Source organism: Cibotium barometz, chromosome 3, assembly GCF_041138505.1.
Source record: "Cibotium barometz isolate CiBa-2024 chromosome 3, ASM4113850v1, whole genome shotgun sequence".
In the NCBI taxonomy this organism is placed as follows: Eukaryota; Viridiplantae; Streptophyta; class Polypodiopsida; order Cyatheales; family Cibotiaceae; genus Cibotium; species Cibotium barometz.
In genome coordinates, this window is record NC_141048.1 from 57,370,435 (window position 1) to 57,392,577 (window position 22,143).

The 22,143-nt window shown below is 45.0% G+C and overlaps 1 protein-coding gene across 2 annotated transcripts in view; it reads left to right on the forward strand.

Annotated features, from left to right (window-relative positions):
• The window catches only part of LOC147640296 (RNA polymerase III subunit RPC82 family protein), a 93,005-nt gene that overhangs the window by 21,565 nt on the left and 49,297 nt on the right, over nucleotides 1-22,143 (forward strand). For both annotated transcript variants that reach the window (XM_086778928.1, XM_086778924.1), the window contains exons 4-5: nucleotides 20,388-20,475; nucleotides 20,985-21,124. In XM_086778928.1, coding sequence (XP_086635054.1) covers nucleotides 20,388-20,475; nucleotides 20,985-21,124 — 228 coding nt within the window. The remainder of the gene's footprint in view (nucleotides 1-20,387; nucleotides 20,476-20,984; nucleotides 21,125-22,143) is intronic.

Consider the following 22,143-nt stretch of genomic DNA (forward strand, 5'->3'; position numbering starts at 1 on the left):
AAAGGGGTTGACCTCTGGCCCTACATATGCTCTACTGATAAATGAACTCTTTGACTGCTGAATGACTTGATGCTTATGACTGAAATGATGACTTTTACTTTTATATATGCTTGGGATGCAGGTTGGCAGCACCAGGGGTTGTCGACCTTATGTGGACATGAACAAAGGGATTAAATCCCACTTAATTATGCGCTTAGCATTAAATGCTGCCCAGAGTGTTGGCATGCCATACTGGTTGCTTCCGCCTTCTGCCTAGATCTTCTGATGGCAGTCGACTGAATGCTGCTGGCTACCGACACAGCATCTAGCCCCTAACTGATGTTAATGATGATGGTGATGGTGAGGCTGCTGATGATGCTGATGTGGATGCTGTTGCTGAAGATGATGATGTTGATGCTAATACTTTTGCTAATGATGGTAATGCTGCTAATGATGTTGATGATGATGATGACACCTATATGCTGTCCTAACTACTGGATTAGTTAGGGATAATGCTGTTCATGGTGAAGATTAAGCCATGGCACAGGCATGCACGTGACATCCCCTCCTACCAAACTTGATGATGGGGTGGACGCTCTGTCCTCCTTCCTCCCTGGACTATTGACTTTGACTTTGATCTTCTAGTGTTGAGTTTGGCACTTCCACTTTTGATCTCCACTTCCAAGTCTTGCTGAAGAACTGAGCAACTATTCCACTATTGTCTCCATGCCTGCTATCCCTTACCCTTAACACAACAGTGGGTCACTTGCCAGAACTGATCATGCCTGTTGCTAGGCCTTTTGGAACTGATCTCAAAGCTTAATGATGTACTGGTTCCGAGTACATACTCCCAGAGAATGCTTTCCTCTAGCTTCGCTTGTTGCACACCACTCCATTTGCTACTTTGGTTTCTTTCTTCTGAAGGAAATATGCGCCTCCTTAGGACCTATGCTTAGTGACTGAGCCTAAATGCTGTGATACCAATGTTGCATCTGCGGAAGCCTTTGTTGTACTGATCCACAACCCTAAGCCTAATTAAGAACAAGATGCTGATTTAAACATGATTAAGACAGGAGAGAAGAGGAGATAGATTGGTGTTAGGGTTTTCTGTATTTAATATGGTACAAAAAGGTTACTGATTGAATGTACATGGGTTGGGCCCTTGGTCAGGCCCAAAGGGGTTGACCTCTGGCCCTACATATGCTCTACTGATAAACGAACTGCTTGATTGCTGAATTACTTGATGATTATGACTGAAATGATGACTTTTACTTTTATATATGCTTGGGATGCAGGTCGGCCAGCACGAGGGGCTGTCAACCTGCTGTGGACATGAACAAAGGGATTGAATTCCACTTAATTAGGCGGTTAGCATTAAATGCTGACCATAGTGTTTCCATGCCATAGTGGCTGCTGCCGCCTTCTGCCTAGACCTTCTGATGGCAGCCGACTAAATGCTGCTGGCTGCCAACAGATCACCTAGCCCCTAACTGATGTCAATGATGATGGTGATGGTGAGGCTGCTGATGATGCTGATGTGGATGATGATGTTGATGCTGATGATGACACCTATATGGTGTCCTAATTGCTGGACTAGTCAGGGATTATGCTGCTCATGCTGAAGATTAAGCCATGGCATGGGTGTGCACGGGACACCTTGCATCATTGTTGGGTTAGGCTTACACCTAATGTGCAGGAATTGGGGGCAGAAATTAGAAGAGAGAGAAAGAAAGAAAGTTATATTAATGTCTTGAAAAGACCCAAAGGGTCTATGAGACCAAAATGATGTATACAGATGAAATAAGAAAAAGCAACAATAAACTAAAACTGAAAACTGAAAGCTAAGCTCTCAGACTATGAGATTATACAATATGAAAATCTAGATCCTACTTTGCTAGGTATAGGGTACAATAAGTGATGGGATATGGGAGAGCTGAATAAAAATAGTCAATCAACCTTGTATGCCGGGCAAAGGCCTATCCAGGATGTCCATCATGGGCAATACAAGAAGGCTAGAGATGTTGATAGTCTGCCATGTGAGGATGAGGCTGCTCGATGGCAGGTGAGGATCTCGTGAATCTAGGGCTGATGAGCTGGGGGTGGCCGGGGTCTGACGGGATGAGGGCGTCTAGCTTTGTGGAGTGTGTGTGCTTGCTCTGTGTGACTCCCATGGGCCTTCTGGGAGGGGGCATTGTGGTATAGGCTCCCGTATCCACTGTGATGGGCTCTAGTGCCTCTCTATCCACTCCTCTAGGTTGGAGGAAACTGGTGATGGTAAGCTGAGAGGAGGATTATTGGGGGCGTGGATCCTTGAGTAGTGACTCTCTGTGTCAGCTCAGCTCCAGTAGGAAGAGTTCAAGGCACCTCTGATCTGTGTACTCCATGATCCAGGATAAGGGTCCAAAGCCCTCTCTGAATAGACAGTGAAACCTCGCTCTGATCTCATAGTAGACTCGGCTCTGGCAAACATAGTGCTCCTCCGACTCAACCCCTGTTTGACATAGTCTACATGTCCTGTCCTCTCTGGGTATCTGCTCAGCTTTGCTAGTCTCTATCCTCAGTCTATGGGATGATACTCTAAGCTGGCCAATGACATGGGTGTGCACGGGACACCTTGCATCATTGTTGGGTTAGGCTTACACCTAATGTGCAGGAATTGGGGGCAGAAATTAGAAGAGAGAGAAAGAAAGAAAGTTATATTAATGTCTTGAAAAGACCCAAAGGGTCTATAAGACCAAAATGATGTATACAGATGAAATAAGAAAAAGCAACAATAAACTAAAACTGAAAACTGAAAGCTAAGCTCTCAGACTATGAGATTATACAAGATGAAAATCTAGATCCTACTTTGCTAGGTATAGGGTACAATAAGTGATGGGATATGGGAGAGCTGAATAAAAATAGTCAATCAACCTTGTATGCCGGGCAAAGGCCTATCCAGGATGTCCATCATGGGCAATACAAGAAGGCTAGAGATGTTGATAGTCTGCTATGTGAGGATGAGGCTGCTCGATGGCAGGTGAGGATCTCGTGAATCTAGGGCTGATGAGCTGGGGGTGGCCGGGGTCTGGCGGGATGAGGGCGTCTAGCTTTGTGGAGTGTGTGTGCTTGCTCTTTGTGACTCTCATGGGCCTTCTGGGAGGGGGCATTGTGGTATAGGTTCCCGTATCCACTGTGATGGGCTCTAGTGCCTCTCTAGGTTGGAGGAAACTGGTGATGGTAAGCTGAGAGGAGGATTATTGGGGGCGAGGATCTCTGAGTAGTGACTCTCTGTGTCAGCTCAGCTCCAGTAGGAAGAGTTCAAGGCACCTCTGATCTGGGTACTCCATGATCCAGGATAAGGGTCCAAAGCCCTCTCTGAATAGACAGTGAAACCTCGCTCTGATCTCATAGTAGACTCGGCTCTGGCAAACATAGTGCTCCTCCGACTCAACCCCTGTTTGACATAGTCTACATGTCCTATCCTCTCTGGGTATCTGCTCAGCTTTGCTAGTCTCTATCCTCAGTCTATGGGATGATACCCTAAGCTGGCCAATGGCTATCGTAATAGCATGGGACATGAAGGCATTGAGATAACTTGGTCTCTGTATGAAATTGTGCTGTGAATCTTTGGAAATGATCTATGTAGTACTGCATCTTGGTAGGCAATGGGCTTACCGGTGTGATCCATGTGTTATGTATGTATAGCCCTAGTAGATCGTATTAGATCACTTGGTTCCTGTCCTCATGTAGAGAGAGAGAGAGAGAGAGAGTTATATTAGACGTGTCACGTCTTCAAAAGACCCAATGGGTCTATGAGACCAAAAGTGATACGACAGTGTCTATGTAATCTCATCATGGTACAAAAGGAGACAAAGACGAGAGCTATGAGTTGGGAATGTCAAATCCAAGCCATATGATGCAAAACCGGACCATCATCATCATACAACCTATGGAGATAACCCTTAGGTAGGAGAGGGGCCATCAAGGATATCAAGCATGGGGGTAGCCCGCAGAAGGCTCTGTAGATCTGCTAGGCGTGGAAAGGTGGCTCTGTGCCTCTCCAAGATCTCCTCAAGCTGGGGCTGATGTCTATGTTGCTGGCGAGCTCCAAGGACCCTAGGACGTCCTCGTTGTAGTGCTATGCCCTGATCTAGAGTCACACAAGAGTGGGGTCTGGCGGGAGGTGGGGCACTCCATAATGTGTGGCTCGATGAGGCTGTGGGTATGTCATCCATGGCTGGTGTGGCTTCCTCTTGTGGTCGGAAGAACTGAGTGATGGTTGCTTGGGGTTGGGGTGCATGCCTCCCACGAGGTCTCGACTCCCTAATTAGTGAGTGTGTTATCTTATGCTCTCTTGAGTGATTAATTAGTTGCTTAATTACTTATTCATTAAAACCTTAATCTTGTTATTATGGCCATAACTTGCCATGATCCCCCTGTGGCGATGAAGCTCTAGTAGGAAGGGGCCTAGGCATTGTTGATATGGATAATCCACGATCTTGGATAAGGGTCCAAACCCCTCTCTCAGCTCGGATCTCATAATATACGGTGCATTTGCATGACACCCACAACTGGCCCACTGTAATCCGCATGGCATGTGACATGTATATGTCAAGATATTTGGCTCTGAGTATGAAACCATCCCTTGTCAGCCTAATGAAAGTATCCATGTAGTATTGTCGTTTGTGTGAGAGTGGCTCATGTATTGTGATCCAGGTAACTTGTATGTATAGTCCCAATAAAGCATTTCTAATCACCCGATTCCTGTCATCCCGAGACAACCTGATGAATGGGGAGTCCGGGTCTTAGTGGAGTGGTGGGAGACGATTCATCTTGAGTCTCTGCCTCGTGAACCAGGTGCATACTTGGCTATACCATGACTATTGTCCATTTGCTGCTAGTTGTTGGGAGGACTGTAGGGTGAGCCTCGGGAGTGGGGCCATGGCATTGTTCCTGTGAATGCTTGTGACTACCTAGAAAAGTGGCTCTACTACCATAGGTGTTAACGCGAGAGAGAGAGAGAGAGAGAGAGAGAGAGAGAGAGAGAGAGAGAGAGAGAGAGAGAGTATTAACGTCTTCAAAAGGCCAAAATGACCTATGAGACCAAAAGGTTACATCATATCCATGATGTACATCATCCTGGGTACAAAATGGTAATAAAGAAAGATAAAAAAAATCTAGAACTATAAAATCTGATCTAGGTACATGAGCAAAGAGCTCTCATATCACCCTAATACATCCCTCATGGGCCGATGTGACATGGTGCTCAAGGTGGTAAAACTAAGCTGGTGTGAGAAGGTCCTGCGATGATGGGAGATGATGGCCCGGATCCTCCTGTGGTGGCGTGGCCGTGGCTGTGGGCGAGGGCGATGGGGTCTGGGGCGTCGAGCTCTACATAACTTAGTGGCTCTGTTGAGTGTCACACCTCTCGGCCGAGCTCCTGCACTAGCCTGTGGTTCGGGTATGATGGGTGGATCGGCCCTCGGAGTGCTGGTATGGAAGACGTCGGTGAGAGGTCTCTGTGTTGGTCCTCGAGCAAGTACAACTGATCTGAATCTCACTAAGGACTCCCTATGTCTATGGAGCTCTAGAAGAAAAATTCCCAGGCATCTCTGATTCGGGAAGTCCATGATCTTGGAAAGTGGTCCGAACCCAGCTCGGAAGAGGCAGTGGAAGCTCCCTCGAATCTCATAGTATATAGGGCATCGACATATGTAACGATCCTCTATCTCGGGCTTTGTGTGATAGAGCTGTCATATCTTGTCCTCTGGTGCGGCCACCCTAGGCCCATATCTGGCAATCTCCACTCTCAGCTGGTGGGACGAGGTGCGGATCTGGCCGATTGCACAACTTACCCCAAAAGATAGGTGTGTCTCCATGTGGCATGGGCAGATGATGAAACCATCCTCTGTCAGGTATAGGAGGTGATCTGTGTAGAAGGCCATCTTCGTCCCCACTAGGATGACTAGGTGAACTCCATGTCCTTTGAGTATCCAGTCTCACAATGTCCTTCGTGATAACCTTGTTCCGCTCTGTGCGGCTGAGAGCAAATGGTGGGGCCTCTATGCTGTACTGGAACGGGGGGAGTGCCTCCATCTGCATACTAGCATACCGTGCGTGTCAAACCAAGTGCTTACCTGTGCATACTAGCACTTTGTATCTCCCTTGAGTGTCAGCTGTCTCGAGGACTCTAGGGCTAGCCGGGGGTATCCATCTAGTGGAAGCTCCCATAGCCTGTGCCAGTATGTCACTTTCTGGAATAGAGCCTGTGTCACTATCGGTGCAGCCCCCATCTCTGCCTGCACAATCTCATGTGGCACTGATGGCTTACTCCTAATCATGCGCGAGATCATTGCCACTAGGGGCTCGATTGGCTTCCACCCATCATAAACCTCCTTTGTTTCTGTCTCGGCCAGCTCTCTCCTCTGTCTCCTCTTGTCAAATAGCCCAAGCTTCGTCCTCGGCTACTGAAGAGAGAGAGAGAGAGCAACACAATGCTAGAATGATAAGGTTGTGTGTATATGAGCACAAGTACAAGGCATAATTATATAATGTGGTCCATTTGGTGCCTTTTCACACCGGGTAGTTAGGTGGGAAAAACCCTTCAATATAGAAGGTAAAAAGTACAAGGTATAATAATAAAATGTGGTCCATATGGTGCCCTTTCACACCGGGTGGTTAGGGGGAAAAAACCCTTCAATATAGAAGGTAAAAGGTGTCCCTTATAAGCCCATGTTCACACCTAGCGCTACCATTATAAGTTTTTCTATATGTACAGGGTAGCAGATCACTCTCCATGTAAATAGTGCCCCTTTAGTGATAGTGTGAATATGTACAAGGTAGCGGATCACTCTCCAAATGGGAGTAAGCTCAATGCTTTCAAACTTCTCTCTAGGCAATGCCTTAGTAAACCCAACACCCCCCCTCCCCCCTCTCCCTCCCCAAAAAAAAAACCCTTTAGTGATAGTGTGAATATGTACAAGGTAGCGGATCACTCTCCAAAATGGGAGTAAGCTCAATGCTCTCAAACTTCTCTCTAGGCAATGCCTTAGTAAACAGATCAGATCTGCAATGTTCTCATGTGTAGGTCAGTAAACCAAACTGATCTCCCCTGCAAGTAGCCTCTCTCTCTGACATGGTGACAATGTATCTCTATGTGCTTGGTGCGTGCGAGCATGGAAGGTTGGATTCTGCCATAGCCATAGCACTCTGACTGTTAGCGAGAATGGGAGTGGGTGTTTGTTGACTCCCGCAAAGATCTGCCATCAAACTCTTAAGCCATACATAGTAGGTTGCTTTTTGCTCAACCATGATATGCATGAGCTCCTAAGGACAAAGCAATTCCTACTTTGTGGACTGCCTCGTGTTATAATCACCTAAACACATGCTTAACAGCTTGCCAATGCTTTGTCCTTGGGCTGTGCATAAATTTGCTCATTTGGGACACTCCAAATTGTATGTATGGCCTTGTGTTACACAAGTATATGAGGCACCCAACAGCCTAGGTATAAAGAGTGGCATCACAAGGTTCTCCTTCATAATACATACTTAGTCTATGCCCGGGTTCTACAAGAGTAGAAATAGGCTTACAATTCTGAAATTTGGACCTTTATAGCAGTCCTTGTAAGCCCAATGGGGTGTGCTCTGACAGATTCCACCACGTATCCAAGAGATAGAAAGATAGAGAGAGAAGATAGAGAGAGGGAGAGAGAGAAGGGTTTAGGGAACTTTGCATAGGCCACACACATTGAGCAGGGAACATGCCCCGCCTCTTTTCAAGAATTTATTCAAGAACAATCCACGAGCTTGCAAACCAGGATCAATACATCAATGAATACAAAAGCAAACAAATATGCCGATGTAGAAACCCAAGTCGAAGTCGATGTCGTTGTTGATGTCGAGGCACGAGATCCTGATGCTGATCACACCACGGGGATGCCCCACAAGATCTCTCACCGGGCTAGTGCCAATCCAAATCCAAATCCAACGAATCCCCAAGTTGTAAACAAGGTACACAGGAGATACGAGTAGATGATGAAGCTTGTGATATCCAGCTGTAGATTCTATTGCCCAAATCGGAACAGAAACAAGAAGGCCGTACATGGGAGTTTATACCAAATTAGGACCATGGTTGCAGGGCAGTACGGCAATCTGTAGACCAGATGAGTCGGTACCAGCTGATCAATAGGCGCAGGCAGTAGTCAGTAGGCGGTGGCAGCACTCAACAAGTGGCGGCGGCTTGTATGGATGACAGACAACATGCATTGCTGTCAGCAGGCGACGGTGCACAACAGTAGGTCGTACGGCGACGCTAAAACAGTAGGTGGTGGCTGCCAGGTAGGCACAGGCGGCGGTTAGCAGCGCACAACATATCAGCGATGGAGGTTTAGGCAGAGGTGGTTCAGGGATTGAACAGTAGGCGGCACATATGGTAGTCGTACAGTTCTGTACGTCTGTACGGATCTGTATAGTTGTACGACTGGATGACGTGGCATAGGTAGGGGTCGACAGCGGCATTCTTGAGCAGTAGGTGGCTATGTGATGAAACTCCACGCTTGGTTGTTGGTGATGATAAGCTCAATGCTTAGATGATGATGTTGATGATGAGCTCCATGCTTCAACGATGATGGCCATGGCTTGATGATGATGAGAAGGGAGAGATTCATGCTAGTTTTATACCCAAGGGAGTCTTGATTTTTGCCTGAAAAGCTAGCCATGCTTTTGCTTTGCCTTTATCACTTTGCTTTCCTTTTTTACTTTTAATAATAAAATATTACTCAAATAAGGCCAACATATCAACAATGGAGGTTTAGCTAGAGGCAGTTTAGGGATTGAACAGTAGGCGGCACAGCTGGCAGTCATATAGTTCCGTACGACTGTACGGATTTGTATAGTTGTACGACTGGATGATGTGGCACAAGTAGGGGTCAACAACGGTATTCTTGAGCAGTAGGCGGCTATGAGATGAAACTCCACGCTTGGTTGCTGGTGATGATAAGCTTAATGCTTAGATGATGATGTTGATGATGAGCTCCATGCTTCAACGATGATGGCCACGGCTTGATGATGAGGAGAAGGGAGAGTTTCATGCTAGTTTTATACCCAAGGGAGTCTTGATTTTTGCTTGAAAAGCTAGCCATGCTTTTGCTTTGCCTTTATCACTTTGCTTTCCTTTTTTACTTTTAATAATAAAATATTACTCAAATAAGGCCAACATATAAACGATGGAGGTTTAGGCGGAGGCGGTTCAGGGATTGAACAGTAGGCGGCACAGTTGGCAGTCGTACAGTTCCGTACGACTATACGGATCCGATAGTTGCACGACTGGATGACGTGGCATAGGTAGGGGTCGACAGTGGCATTCTTGAGCAGTAGGCGACTATGAAATGAAACTCCACGCTTGGTTATTGGTGATGATAAGCTCAATGCTTAGATGATGATGGTGATGATGAGTTCCATGCTTCAATGATGATGGCCACAGCTTGATGATGATGAGAAGGGAGAGGTTCATGCTAGTTTTCTACCCAAGGTAGTCTTGATTTTTGCTTGAAAAGCTGCTTTGTCTTTATCACTTTGCTTTCCTTTTTTACTTTTAATAATAAAATATTACTCAAATAAGGCCAACTTTTATCAAAGTTCTTGTGCTTTGTTTTTTTGGCTTTAGGGCCTTGCTTTTGGCCCTAGAGCTGCTTTTTGAAGAAGTAGCTTTTTGCTTTTTGGTCTTGCTTAGTCCCCTCTTGCCAGTGGTGCTGTTGGCTCGTGTGGTCAACTCAGTTTGACTTTTTGCTTTTCTCTGTCTTTTTGACCAAAATTGGCACTTTTCCATATGCAAACCTGATGGTCCATGTTCCCATGCCTTCTTTTACCGAGCAAGGGTTTCATCATGTGAATAGAGCCAAATAGTTACATTCCCTCCCTTTTATATTGCAGTTGTCTTCAACTGTATTCTGCAGTTGTCTTCAACCGCAGAATACAAGCGTTCCAAGCATATCCATATGTTCCAAGTACTAGCCCAGCTTGTGCATCTGGTCATCCGTATATTTGTGGTGTTATCTGTTCATCAGACAACATCTCTATGCCTTATCTTTGACTAGTGGGTTTGTCTTTGATGGTTCTTCCTCATGACCTGTGACGTGTTAGATAAAAGAAATCTATACTTACCTCCTACAAGAACTAGACAAAATCTAGTTAACAAACAGGTATGCATCATTCGCGTCTACTGGGTATTCTAGGTACTGGTCAGGTAATCTGGAGCCTTGTAAGTTGTGGACTATCACATGCTATAAATCCAAGCATCAAAAACAACACTCAAAGTCAAAGAAATTCAAACATACATCAGTATGCGATGCACACGTAAAGATCCTCCTGTTCATGGATTGTCCTGTCTGGTCTCATTGAAAACGAGTTTTGAGCTATTTGGCTCCCAAAGGAAACCGCTCAGTCAATCATCAGGGCCTTCTGGTCACTATGACCGCTTGAGTGTTCATCAATAGTCATCTGGGCCATCTGGTCGCGTTGATCGCTTGACTATGAAATCCAACATAGTCATCTAGACTATTTGGTCACTATGACTGCTTGATTGTGAAATCCGAGGCATCTGGCACAAGGCCGCCCAATGGGTCATCTGGCATCGTTGCCACCCAAATACAAATCTCGCTCCTTGGTCATCTGGTATGCAATCGACCCAAACTAGAGCATGTCGAAATAACCATTACAAAAGCAGAATAATGATCAATTACATTCTAGAGTGTATATACAATGAAGAGGCCTAGAGGTACAATCCCTCCCTCTTGAATCTGGCTTGTTCGCAAGACGTCTATGTGTGTACTTCAAACACATCTGGACCAACCGCTTCCTCATAAGCTCGAAGTATCTCTGGATAGTCCTTGAAATACTCTTCTGGCATCCATTTCGCATCCAATGGCTTGAATTTCAAAAGGAACTTTTTGACCACTATCTTTCCACTTTTTCTCTCAAAATGAAACACAATCTGTTCTAGTTGCAAAATCTCTTCTTGCTCTTCCACCTCTGGTGGATCCTTCAAAACAGGCTCCTTTGGGAGAGGTCCCGTATAAGGTTTCAATAAACTGACATGGAAGGCATTATATATCCTCCGATGACCAATTGATAACATACATCGTTGATGTTCTCTGTAATCTGAAAAGGTCCATAATACCTAGGAGCAACCTTTGGATCCTTGTGCTTCTTGGCTTTAGACTTCCTGAGTCTTGCTTTTTCGAATCTCAACAATACCCAATTCCCTTCTTCAAATGAGACCTTCCTTCTATGCTTATCCACAACTTTCTTTTGTTTGGCTAGAGATGTCTCAATAGCCTTTTGAACCTGAGCAAAAGCTGTATCTCGAACAAACTCATTCGCATGGACGATCTCTTCCTTGGTTCTAAGCACGGGCAACAACAATGGTTTGCCATAGATAATCTTAAAAGGAGCTTTGCTTGTAGATGAATGAATGATGTTGTTGTAAGCATACTCAACCAAAGGCAAATACTTCTCCCATTGATCCTTTGCATCAAGAGCAACACTTCAGCATCTCCAAGATATTGAGGTTTGCAATCTCACTTTGTCCATCGGTTTGAGGATGATAAGCCGAAGAGAAATTCAACTTTGTCTCCATATTATTGAAAAGAGCTCTCCAAAAGAAACTGGTAGTCTGAGGATCTCTACCCCCCACAACGGATTTAGGCAATCCATGGTGCTTGAAAATTTGTTGTATAAACAATCTCGCCATATGCTCTGTGCGAATAGTCTTCTTTGTTGGCAAGAGAAGCTTGGGAACAATGCATGTACTACAGGAATCTGAGAACACTACTGAAAGTACAATGTCAACATGACATAACCTTGACTTAGGACTAACTGTCCTAAGTGTCCTAGGCTAGAATAGGACTAAGTGTACTAACTGGTTACTGTATTAAGTGTCCTAACTAGCATAAAATAACTAGATCTAGACTAGCTAGCCTACAAGGCCATACTAGGGTAAAAGTGGCAACAAACCCCCTCCATGGCATGGTCGAAGTATCTTCGAAATGTCTTAGAGATACCTAGAATCTAAATCATGGTTGCACATGTTCATCCAAAAAAGGATATAGCAACCTATGAAAGTACAGGGATGGGCGATATCAAGCAACAAAGGGAGACAAGTGTAAAGCTTGTCGAAAAGCTTCAAACTTGGGTCAAGGTAGCGCTTTGATAAAGATATCGGCCACATTGCCTTGTGTCGGAACATAAGATAGCTGAATATCCCTTGGTGACGGTCTTCCCTAACATAATGATAGTGAACCTCAATGTGCTTGGTGCGAGCATGAAACAGTGGGTTGTGCGCAAAGGCCATTGAAACCGGCCTTCAGGAATCTGACGGGCGGTGAAACAAACACTCGCACACAAAACACTTCAGGAACCTGGAAAAGGAAACAAACAGGGGGAGCTAGAGTGCTCCTGCAAATATTACAAGGACACCGATTGGCCCCAAAACGCATTGGCGCCCCTTGCGGTATTTCTTTTCTTCATCAAAATTTGCGTACAAAGTACAACTTGTAGAATCCTCTACCAATATGTAACACGCGGAAGCTCTGGGTAGTCTTCTTTCAGCCCTAAACACTCTTGGAAACCTTCCGATGCAAAAACGCACCATCTGATGCAAAAACGCAAGTAGAGAGAGAGTAGAGAGAGAGAGAGAGAGAGAAGTGCTGGAAATTCAGTATGTACTATGGTACAAAAAGGTACATGTCTACAGCCCTTGGCTGCCTTCCTGAAAAGGTGGTAAAACACCCAAAATTCTGCCCTAGACTAGGACCCTACTGATCCAAACCCCTAGTGGGCTGAATGACTACAACATAGAGCAAGGGGGGCTATTTATAGCCCTTGGACTACATGGGGAACTGGCCGACTGCTGGTCGGCCAGTTACAAGTTCATAAAAATCCATTTAATGCAGCCCAACTAGATCTGCTTCATGTTCTTGATGCGCATGCTGCCCACACTTTGCTGACGTCAGCCGACAGCTCTTCTGGCAGCCAGCATCCTCTGTCCTGCAGCCGAGAGCTCTCTGATCCATGCTTTGCTCCAAGTCCTGCTCCATGTCCATCTTCTACTGGTTCATGGTCTTTATCTGTTTTGCCTCTTCTGGATCTAGCCCTGAGAATGTCCATGGCATCTGTGATGCACATGACACAATAGGATCCCTCGAAACTTTCACCTAGGACTTCCAAAAAAGAACTCTTGTTATTACAACAAAGCATTCCATAGAGAAGGCTCACCTGTACGACGCCTCCGTGCTTGAAAAGGTCTTCTCCATCTCAACCATGGATCCCACAAACCCTTTCCTAGACAGCAGTAGGGCTGTACACCGAACCATATGACCTTCCCTATAGTCACAGCTTGCATGTAACCTTGAGAAAACTAGAACCTGTCCACATGAATCCAAAGACATGTTTTCCACATGAAACCAAAGACTTGTATCTGATAAACCAAAGACCTGTATCCCAAAACCATAGTCCTGTTTCCTCGATACCAAAGTCCTGTTTCCTCTCGAAAACCAATGTCCTGTTTCCATGACAGATATACCATCAAATCACGGTTGCCAAAACCTAGAGAGAGAAAGATAGAGGATGTGTCAAGCAATTCCTGAATACACATAAGTCCAAGTCGAAGAGCAACAACACATCTCTTCCAAGAACATCATCCTGTGCATCTTAGCTTGATCCTTTGTATCCCAATCTCGTAAACAAGGCCTGCAATCCATGATGAGAGAGAGAGAGAGAAAAAGGTCTCTCGGCTGGTGCGGGTGCCTTCAGTCGAGGCTCAGAAGGCGTAGTGTCCTTAGAGGCGGTCTGTTGCCCTGTAACAAAAAGGTGCTGTATGCAAGGGGATGAAGGGTATTCAGTGAGCTTATCCATAGACCCACTTCCATCATGCTGGTCTAAGCCTGTCCGGTCTGGCTGCGGAGATGCCCCAGCGATGCGGCCTGCTCCATGCTGTACAAAGCTGCCCGCCTGGCTGTCACATGCATGTGGCCTGCTCCACGACCGCTAGCTCCTGGCCTAATTCGCTGCTGCCTGCCTGGTCGCTGGTTGCTTGTAGCCCGTACACACAGCCCGTCTGGCGCCCTTTTGCTGGCTGCAGCCCACCTAGCGCCCACAGCCATACGCAGCCCATCTGATGCCCCTTTGCTGGCTGCAGCCCATGTGTGCAGCGGCACCCGGCTGGCTGTAGCCCATGTGCGCATTAGCGCCCGGCTGTACCACACATACGCGCAGTAGCGCCGACTCCACATGACGACCTGCCCAACGATGACCACCACCCGGCACTCGTCGTTGACCACACGGCCACCACCCCTCCTTCAGCTCCGCCACCCTTTGCTTTATAAAGAGGCGTCACCACCTGCTTTTCTCCAAAAACTAAAAGCAATAGCAAAAACGCATGCCCAAAAATAATAATAATATTTTAAGTCATCTAAGGTTTTAAAACCTTATAAACTCAAAAACTCCCTTTTGTCCCCTTTCACACTTGGGCTGCCCACACATATGAGTTTCCTTTTCATATCCAAACAGATGCCTATTCACACTGTCCATCCCGTGCTCGTGCCCACGTGCTTGTTGTCTAGAGGGAAAAACACAGGGTCGTAACAGCCAAAGCACTCTGACTGTCAGTGTAGATAATGGTGGGAGAGGTCTGACCAACATCCAGAAGCTTCCGAAGCTAGATACATTCCACTGTAGTGGTAAAGGCTGCCTTGTACTTAGTCTCACAGTTGGAAGTAGCAACTGTAGGCTGCTTTTTGTTGAACCAAGAAATACATGACGTGCCAAGTATAAGACAGTTGCCACTATGGGACACTCTAGTGTCATAACAACCAGCATAGTCACTGTCTGTAAAAGCATGCATGGTAAGTGAGGAAGTGTCACTATAAAAAAGGACCAAATGTGTGGTGCCTTTCAAGTACTTGAAAACACGCTTCACTGCCTGCCAATGTTGCGTACTAGGACTATGCATGAATCTGCTCAACTGAGAAACTGCAAATCAGGCTGTGTATACACAAGTAGATCAGGCATCCAACAACTTGCTGATAAAGTGTGACATCAAATGAACCACTAGCATCATCCATAGAGAAACGGAAACCAGGTTCCAAAGGCGTGGACATTGGTTTGCAATCCTCAAACGGAAACCTTTGCAAAAGCTGTCCAATATATTTGGACTGAGTCATCATTATGCCTCCCTCGACATGAACAAACTGAATGCCAAGATAATAGTGAAGAAGTCCCAAATCTGACATTTCAAAAGACTTCTTTAAATCAGCCTTAAATGTTGCAATATGCTGGGGATCAAGCCTAGTCAAGAGCATGTCATCAACATATAAAATCAAAATCAGCAAGTCTGCTCCACACTTGCGAATATATAGGGTGCTCTCTGTAGGGCCATTCTGAAAACCAATGCTAATAAGATAGGCATGTATTTTAGCATACCAAGCATGGGGTGCCTGCTTCAATCCATAAAGGGCCTACTTCAATCCGTAAGGGGCCTTACGCAGCCGGCATACCTTATTTTCAGAACCCTTAATTTCAAAGCTAGGAGGTTGAGTGACATACACCTCCTCAAGCAAATCACCATGCAGAAAGGTAGTCTTAATGTCTAGTTGATGCACCTGCCAATGATGATGGGCTGCAATTGCTATGACACATCTGATGGTAGTGATGCATGAAGTGGGGGAAATGTTTCCTCAAAATCAATACCCCATTGCTGAGCATAACCCTTTGCAACAATACGGGCTTTATAGTGGTCAACACTGCCATCAGCCTCAATTTTGAGTTTATAGACCCACTTTGTGCCTATAGCACGTTTGCCAGCAGGCAAATCACACAACACCCAAGTGTGATTCTGATGAATAGAGTCTAGCTCAGATTGTATTGCATCCATCCAATCTTTGCTATCGAATGCATCCTTGTGACACAGTGGCTCTTCATTGCAAGCTGTAGTATTTAAGGCAACCTCCACTATGTGTCCTTGCATGTGACGAGAAGCTGCTTGTGTGCGGGCAGCCAAGGGTTCAGCTTGTTTGCTGTCCCTCAATGTGTGTAACAGCCATTTGGGGGCTGTTTTATGCTGTCTTATGACTGCTTTTTCATCTTCTAGTGCTCTGTCTGTGACACCCTCTCAAGAGTGGGTAAATTAGGCTGCAAATCAGAATTATCTGAGGGCTGTAAAGAATTTGCAGGGTAGCTGAAATGGATATCAGATTCTTTTTAATCCCTGGAACATACAAGACATCCTGGAGAGTGACAAGATCACTTGAAGTAGAAGTGATCTCAACTTGCCCAATACCTTGTACTGTATATGAGGCATCATTGACACAAGTGACTGTTCCCCCCTTAGTTGCATCCCTCAAAGATAAAAACAAATTCTTGCATGATGTGATCAAAGTACCAAGTACTTAAAGCATCAAGAGACTGACATGTATGAGACATCCATAGAAGGATTGTAATGGCATTTGACAAGGAAAGCCCAATCGTGATGAGCAAGATTTGTAGACTCATCCCTGGCCCCTGCAGTAGAAGCATTTGTGATTGCAAGACCGGATTGCTTCTTCTTTTCAGAAGCAATGCGCTTCCTACACTCTGAAATGTCATGCCTTGGCTTTCTGCAATAATGGCATCTCTTCTTCTTCTTGGTTGCATTTTGAGAGGCATCTGAAGTGTTACCATCATTCTTGGATTTGCCATATGTCTTTGCCTTACCTTTCCCTTTGTGTTGGGAAGCAAAGACTTGATCCACTTTCATAGATGCAGTCCGGTTAGCACGGCTCTGCTCTTCTAGTAACAATAATGTGACAAGCTGGTCAAAGGTGTAGTGGTTGGAATTACCCATCGCCACTAACCTCAATGTAGTTGCAAATCCTTGATACGAGTCAGGTAGTCCATCAAGAGTAGTGGACACAAGCTGACTATCAGGCACAACTTCACCAATGTTGGCCAATTGTTCCTTCAAATCTATCACCTTAGTCAAGGGGAAAGAGTCTCAAACTCTTACGAGGAAGATCTCCACAACTGTGAGCAGAAATTGCACTCAAAATCTCTCCAAAATGTTGACCAATGCCACGAGAGAGTCAATGCCTTGACCACCAAAAACTGTCTTCAGCAAAACAGTCTGCTGTAGTTGACTGTTAGTCTGGTGAGCTGTTTTGAACAAAGACGGGCTGCAAAGTAGCGGCCCTTCCAACTTGGCGGCGATTCCACATTAGGAAGTGTCACCGATTTTTTGTATTCTTGAGCAGCAGGCAGCTATGAGATGAAACTCCACGCTTGGTTGTTGGCGATGATGAGCTCAATGCTTAGATGATGATGGTCATGAGCTCCATGCTTCAACGATGATGGCCACGCCTTGATGATGATGAGAAGGAAGAGTTGATGAGTTTTATACCCAAGGGAGTTTTGCTTTTTGCCAGAAAAGCTAGCCATGCTTTTGCTTTGCCTTTATCACTTTGCTTTCCTTTTTTGCTTTTAATAATAAAAAATTACTTAAATAAGGCCAACTTTTATCAAAGTTCTTATGCTTTGCTTTTTGGGCTTTAGGGCCTTGCTTTTTGGCCCTAGAGCTGCTTTTTGAAGAAGTAGCTTTTTGCTTTTCGGTCTTGCTTCGTCCCCTTTTGCTAGTGGTGCACCTGGCTCGTGGTCAACTCAGTTTGACTTTTTGCTTTTCTTTGCTTTTTGACCAAAGCTGGCACTTTTCTATATGTAAACCTAATGGTCCCTATCCCCATGCCTTCTACTTGTCCAATGTCTAGGCAAGGGTTCCATCATGTGAATAGAGATAGGAGGGCCGAATAGTTATAGTCCCTTTATGTACTTGGATTGCAGCAAGACAATGCCCTCTTGTAATTGTACAAATTGTATGCCCAAATAATAGTGTAATAGCCCAAGGTTTGACATGAGGAATCAAGATCAGCCTTGATTGCTGAATTTTATCTTGAGCCCTGTTAGCAACATATCATCCACATATAGGATGATGATAATCAAATCCTCTTTATCCACCTTGACGTAAAGGATACTCTCCGTTGGACTGGTCAAATAAGGATGTATCTTTTCATACGATGCTCAAGGAGTTTCTAGGCCATACAAAGCCTTGCGTGATCTACATACTTGCCCTTCCCGACCATGCACCATTGAACCCATGGGTTGACTCACATACACTTACTCGTGCAGGCAGCAAGTCCCCATTAAAGAAGGCTGTTCTGATATCCAATTGATGTACGTTCTGATATCCAACTGATGTACATTCCATTTATGATGGGCAACCAATGCAATAACACTTCTAATGGTGGTCATCGTGGAAGTAGGTGCAAAAGTCTCATCATAGTCACTGCCATTTTGTTGAGCATATCCGTTTGCCACAAGTCTTGCTTTGTACTTGTCAGTAGTAGCATCTAACTTTCTTTTGACCTTGTAAACCCACTTCATACCAATAGCTTTCTTGCCATAGGGCAAGTCAACTAAACCCCATGAGAAATTATTATGGCATTCATCTCATGCATGGCTCTCATCCAACATTTTTCTAGGCTTCTTCAAAGGATTCAGGCTCATTTGCACAAAGACTACTCATCCAAGCGGCTTAGCGGCATCAACATGATGTGGTTCTCTTGAGCTTCCAGCCTGTGTCCTACTGAGGGGAGCAATTTTAAAGGGCATAAGGCCTCAATGTACAATGCCATATACACCGCACCAAAATGTTGTTGCAGAGAGGAAGAAGAGATCCATCATGGAGATGGCATGTTGAATGATGAAGGACAAAGGATTGCCCCACAAGTTTTGAAGACTATTACGCCTTATGAGGCTTGGTATGACATGAAGCCCAAAGTGGACTACTTTAGGGTGTTTGGTTGCCTTGCATATGTGTAAGCCGTGAGGCGCACGAAAAAAGACGAGGTTTCCTTAAACGCCTGTAGATCCGTGTAGGTATTTCACAATGATAGCATGGGGAGGTCGAATGATTACGGTCTGCATGTGCATTAGCAGATGAGAGGCAAGCTTGATGATAGGGCCACAAAGTGCATATTTGTGGGTTATAGCAATGAGAGCAAAGGGTACCGTGGTCCGTCTCTACAGTCCTCTTAGTCAAAGGATTTTTGTGAGTAGAGATGTTGTATTTGCTGAAAATGCAATTCAGCCCATGGCTGAATTCAACAGATAGCTGCATGCAGGCTCACATGACATGTTTGTATTCCACTGGCTTTCGATAGTAGAAAAATCAGCCAGCAATAGAGCATGATTTGCAACCAAATGGACAGCATGTGGATGCTCAAAATCAGCCCAATGATCAGTTCATTGCACATGATGGAGGATATTGTCAGGGAAGAGAGGACAGCCGTACAAGAGGCCTAGGTGGCTGGTATGTACTTTGCAAGAGAGCAAACAAGCAAGTATGCCGTGAAGGCGTCAGACATACTCCCTCCCTCTATCTGAACGAAGTGTTTGCACTTTATGTTATATCTCATTTTCAGCCATAGCAGCACATGCTGAAAACACATGAAGACCTCAAATTTTACCTTTATGGGGTAAACCCATGCAGATGTGGAATAGTCATCAATAAGAGCTATCATAGAGTTGATGAACCTACACTTCATGTTTGGACAGACATTGGAGTTAATGGTTGCACTTTTGAGTCGAAGTCTTTTTTAAAGTTTAGCTTAATGTTTGGTTCTAAGAGATTCTTCTTTATCCTTGGAATGTACAACACATCAGGAAGGCATAGATCCGACCCATCTGCTGCTGTTATCACAATCTCACCGATCCCTTCATGGAATAAGAAGAGTTGCATTTACGTTGGCCAGGCTGCGTCATGGCATGCTTTTTGGCCCATTTTTCACAAGGCTAAGAATTAATGCTTTGCCCGCCTTGTTCAGACTTGGTGCCTGGCCTGCCTGCCTGCCCACCCGTGCCTAGTCTGGGACCTGCCTGCTGTGCCGAGACGCTTTGCACACATCCACGTGTGAGCACTTAACCGGGGCAGCTTGTTTCTGATGGAGGTTGCCCAGGTGTATGGGACCAAATGCTTTCAGATCGTCTGATCTGTACCAAATGAGAGAGGAGTGTTACATTGTGGGCAGCAGAGTTGTGTGGTGGTTCTTTGTGGGTAACGGTTAAGAGAGCTGTAAGCTGTGATCTGCCCTTCTATCTGCTGATAGATTTGTTGGTGCTGGAAACAAGTTCTTAATACATGGAGTAGGTTCATGCCAAGGCTTCACCCTTGGATGTGGTAATATTTAGTGGTTAATTTTTTATTTTTGTACTGATATCTGGGATGTAGTTTGTATATGAAATATAGATGTGGTATAATCACAACAAATAGATTGAGTTTTCAATGTTTATTCAGTATGGTTTTTTGCTGGAATGTTATAAAAGTTGTTCACTTTTTTAAATAGGCTGAAGCATTGATCGAGGGCCTGCTGGAGCACGGGAGACTCAGTTTGGAGCAGTTAATTCAACGAGCAGCAGCACGATCTAGCAAAAGTAAAAATCTATGTTTTGTCACACACACACACACACACACACACACACACACGCATTCACACGCGCTCGTGCACGTCTGCTGCTTGTGCGCGTGCGCGCACACACACACACATGCAAACACAAGACATTCGAGTTGTAAGTGCATGCATGCATACATCACACATACATACTTACATGTATGAATGTGCACATAGCTACTGCATATACACTTGCACACAACTCGTGTACATGAGTGTATTTAATACAAGTAAATAGACTGTACGTGTGTGCATATGCACGTGTGTGTGTGTGTGCTCGTGTGTGCTCGCGTGCGCGTGTGTCTTTCTTTTTAGCCTTTTGAGAAGGCCTTTTTCTGAAGAATGCTTTACACAGGATGCAAGAAAGTAAAAAATGTTCCATCCTTATATTGTTAAACTCATGTTTTACCTTTTTTATTAATTCTTTTCTTACTTGTTTGCTCTTTAGCATCTCTTTTAAAATTCCAACCATGCATTCAATATTTTTTGCAGTGGAATCAGAAGTCGAACATACACTTAAAGAGACATTTGCAACTCTGGTTCGTGCACATTATGTCGAACGATGTCCTGCACCAGAGCCATTGGTTCCACCAAGACCACCTCCTGAGACGAAGCGCAGCCGTAACAACGTAGTAAGCCATGATCAATTACATCATCTGGGTCTACTATAAAGAACACACTTCACTTTCTAAATGGCAGCATGTTCTAGCAAATACTCTCTTTCCTACTAGGTTTAACTCGCAGAGAGCTGCACACAAATCATTCCCTTGCATAGATGTTGTGTAAAGTACATATTAGCCCCGAGCTCGACGGGGCTCTCTCCCTCTCCGATGCCCCTTTCCATGGCACTTGGCCCAATCGTCGCGCAGTGGACACCTCTCTAGACTACAATTCGCATGGTGAGGCCACTTGATTCTCAAGTTGGGCTCTTTCCGGTTCGCTCACTGTTACTAGGGAAATCCTCATTAGTTTCTTTTCCTCCACTTAGTGATATGCTTAAACTCAATGGGTAACCTTGCATGATCTGAGGTCCATTCGGTTTTTTCGATCGAGGGGGAGGTCCGCGGTGCGCCATTGGGCCGCTCCTCACAAGCCCTTTTCGACGCATGCACCATCGGGCGGGCCGATGCGACTGCAAACACCGATTCCCCCCTTTGGGGGAAGGGGGGGGGGGAAAACATGTTTTTCACCCAATCAAAATAAGGACGACTCTTAAATCTATTCGGTTTTTGTTTTTGAAATCTCTACAATATACCGTTTTATAACTAAAATATATGAAAAATCATTCCTTAAAAATAAGGGCAACTTAAATTCTATGTAGGTTTTTCTTAATTCTAGTCGGTACAAATCCTCCCCTCCCAACCTTCCCTCACATTCAAGCTTGAAGCTCCATAGGTTGTAAGTGTAAAAAAAAAAACCCGTATTTGATCGTACGGTATCCGAAAATTTCATATCGTACCAAAAATTCCTGTACGGTATCGTATTTTCGTACCATGACAACTATGGCGGCTGCAAACACTGATTCTCCTCCTTTTTTGGGGGGGAGGGGAGGGACATATTTTTCACCCAATCAAAATAAGGAAAACTCATAAATCTATTCGGTTTTTGTTTCTGAAATCTCTATAATATGCCGGTTTTATAACTAAAATAT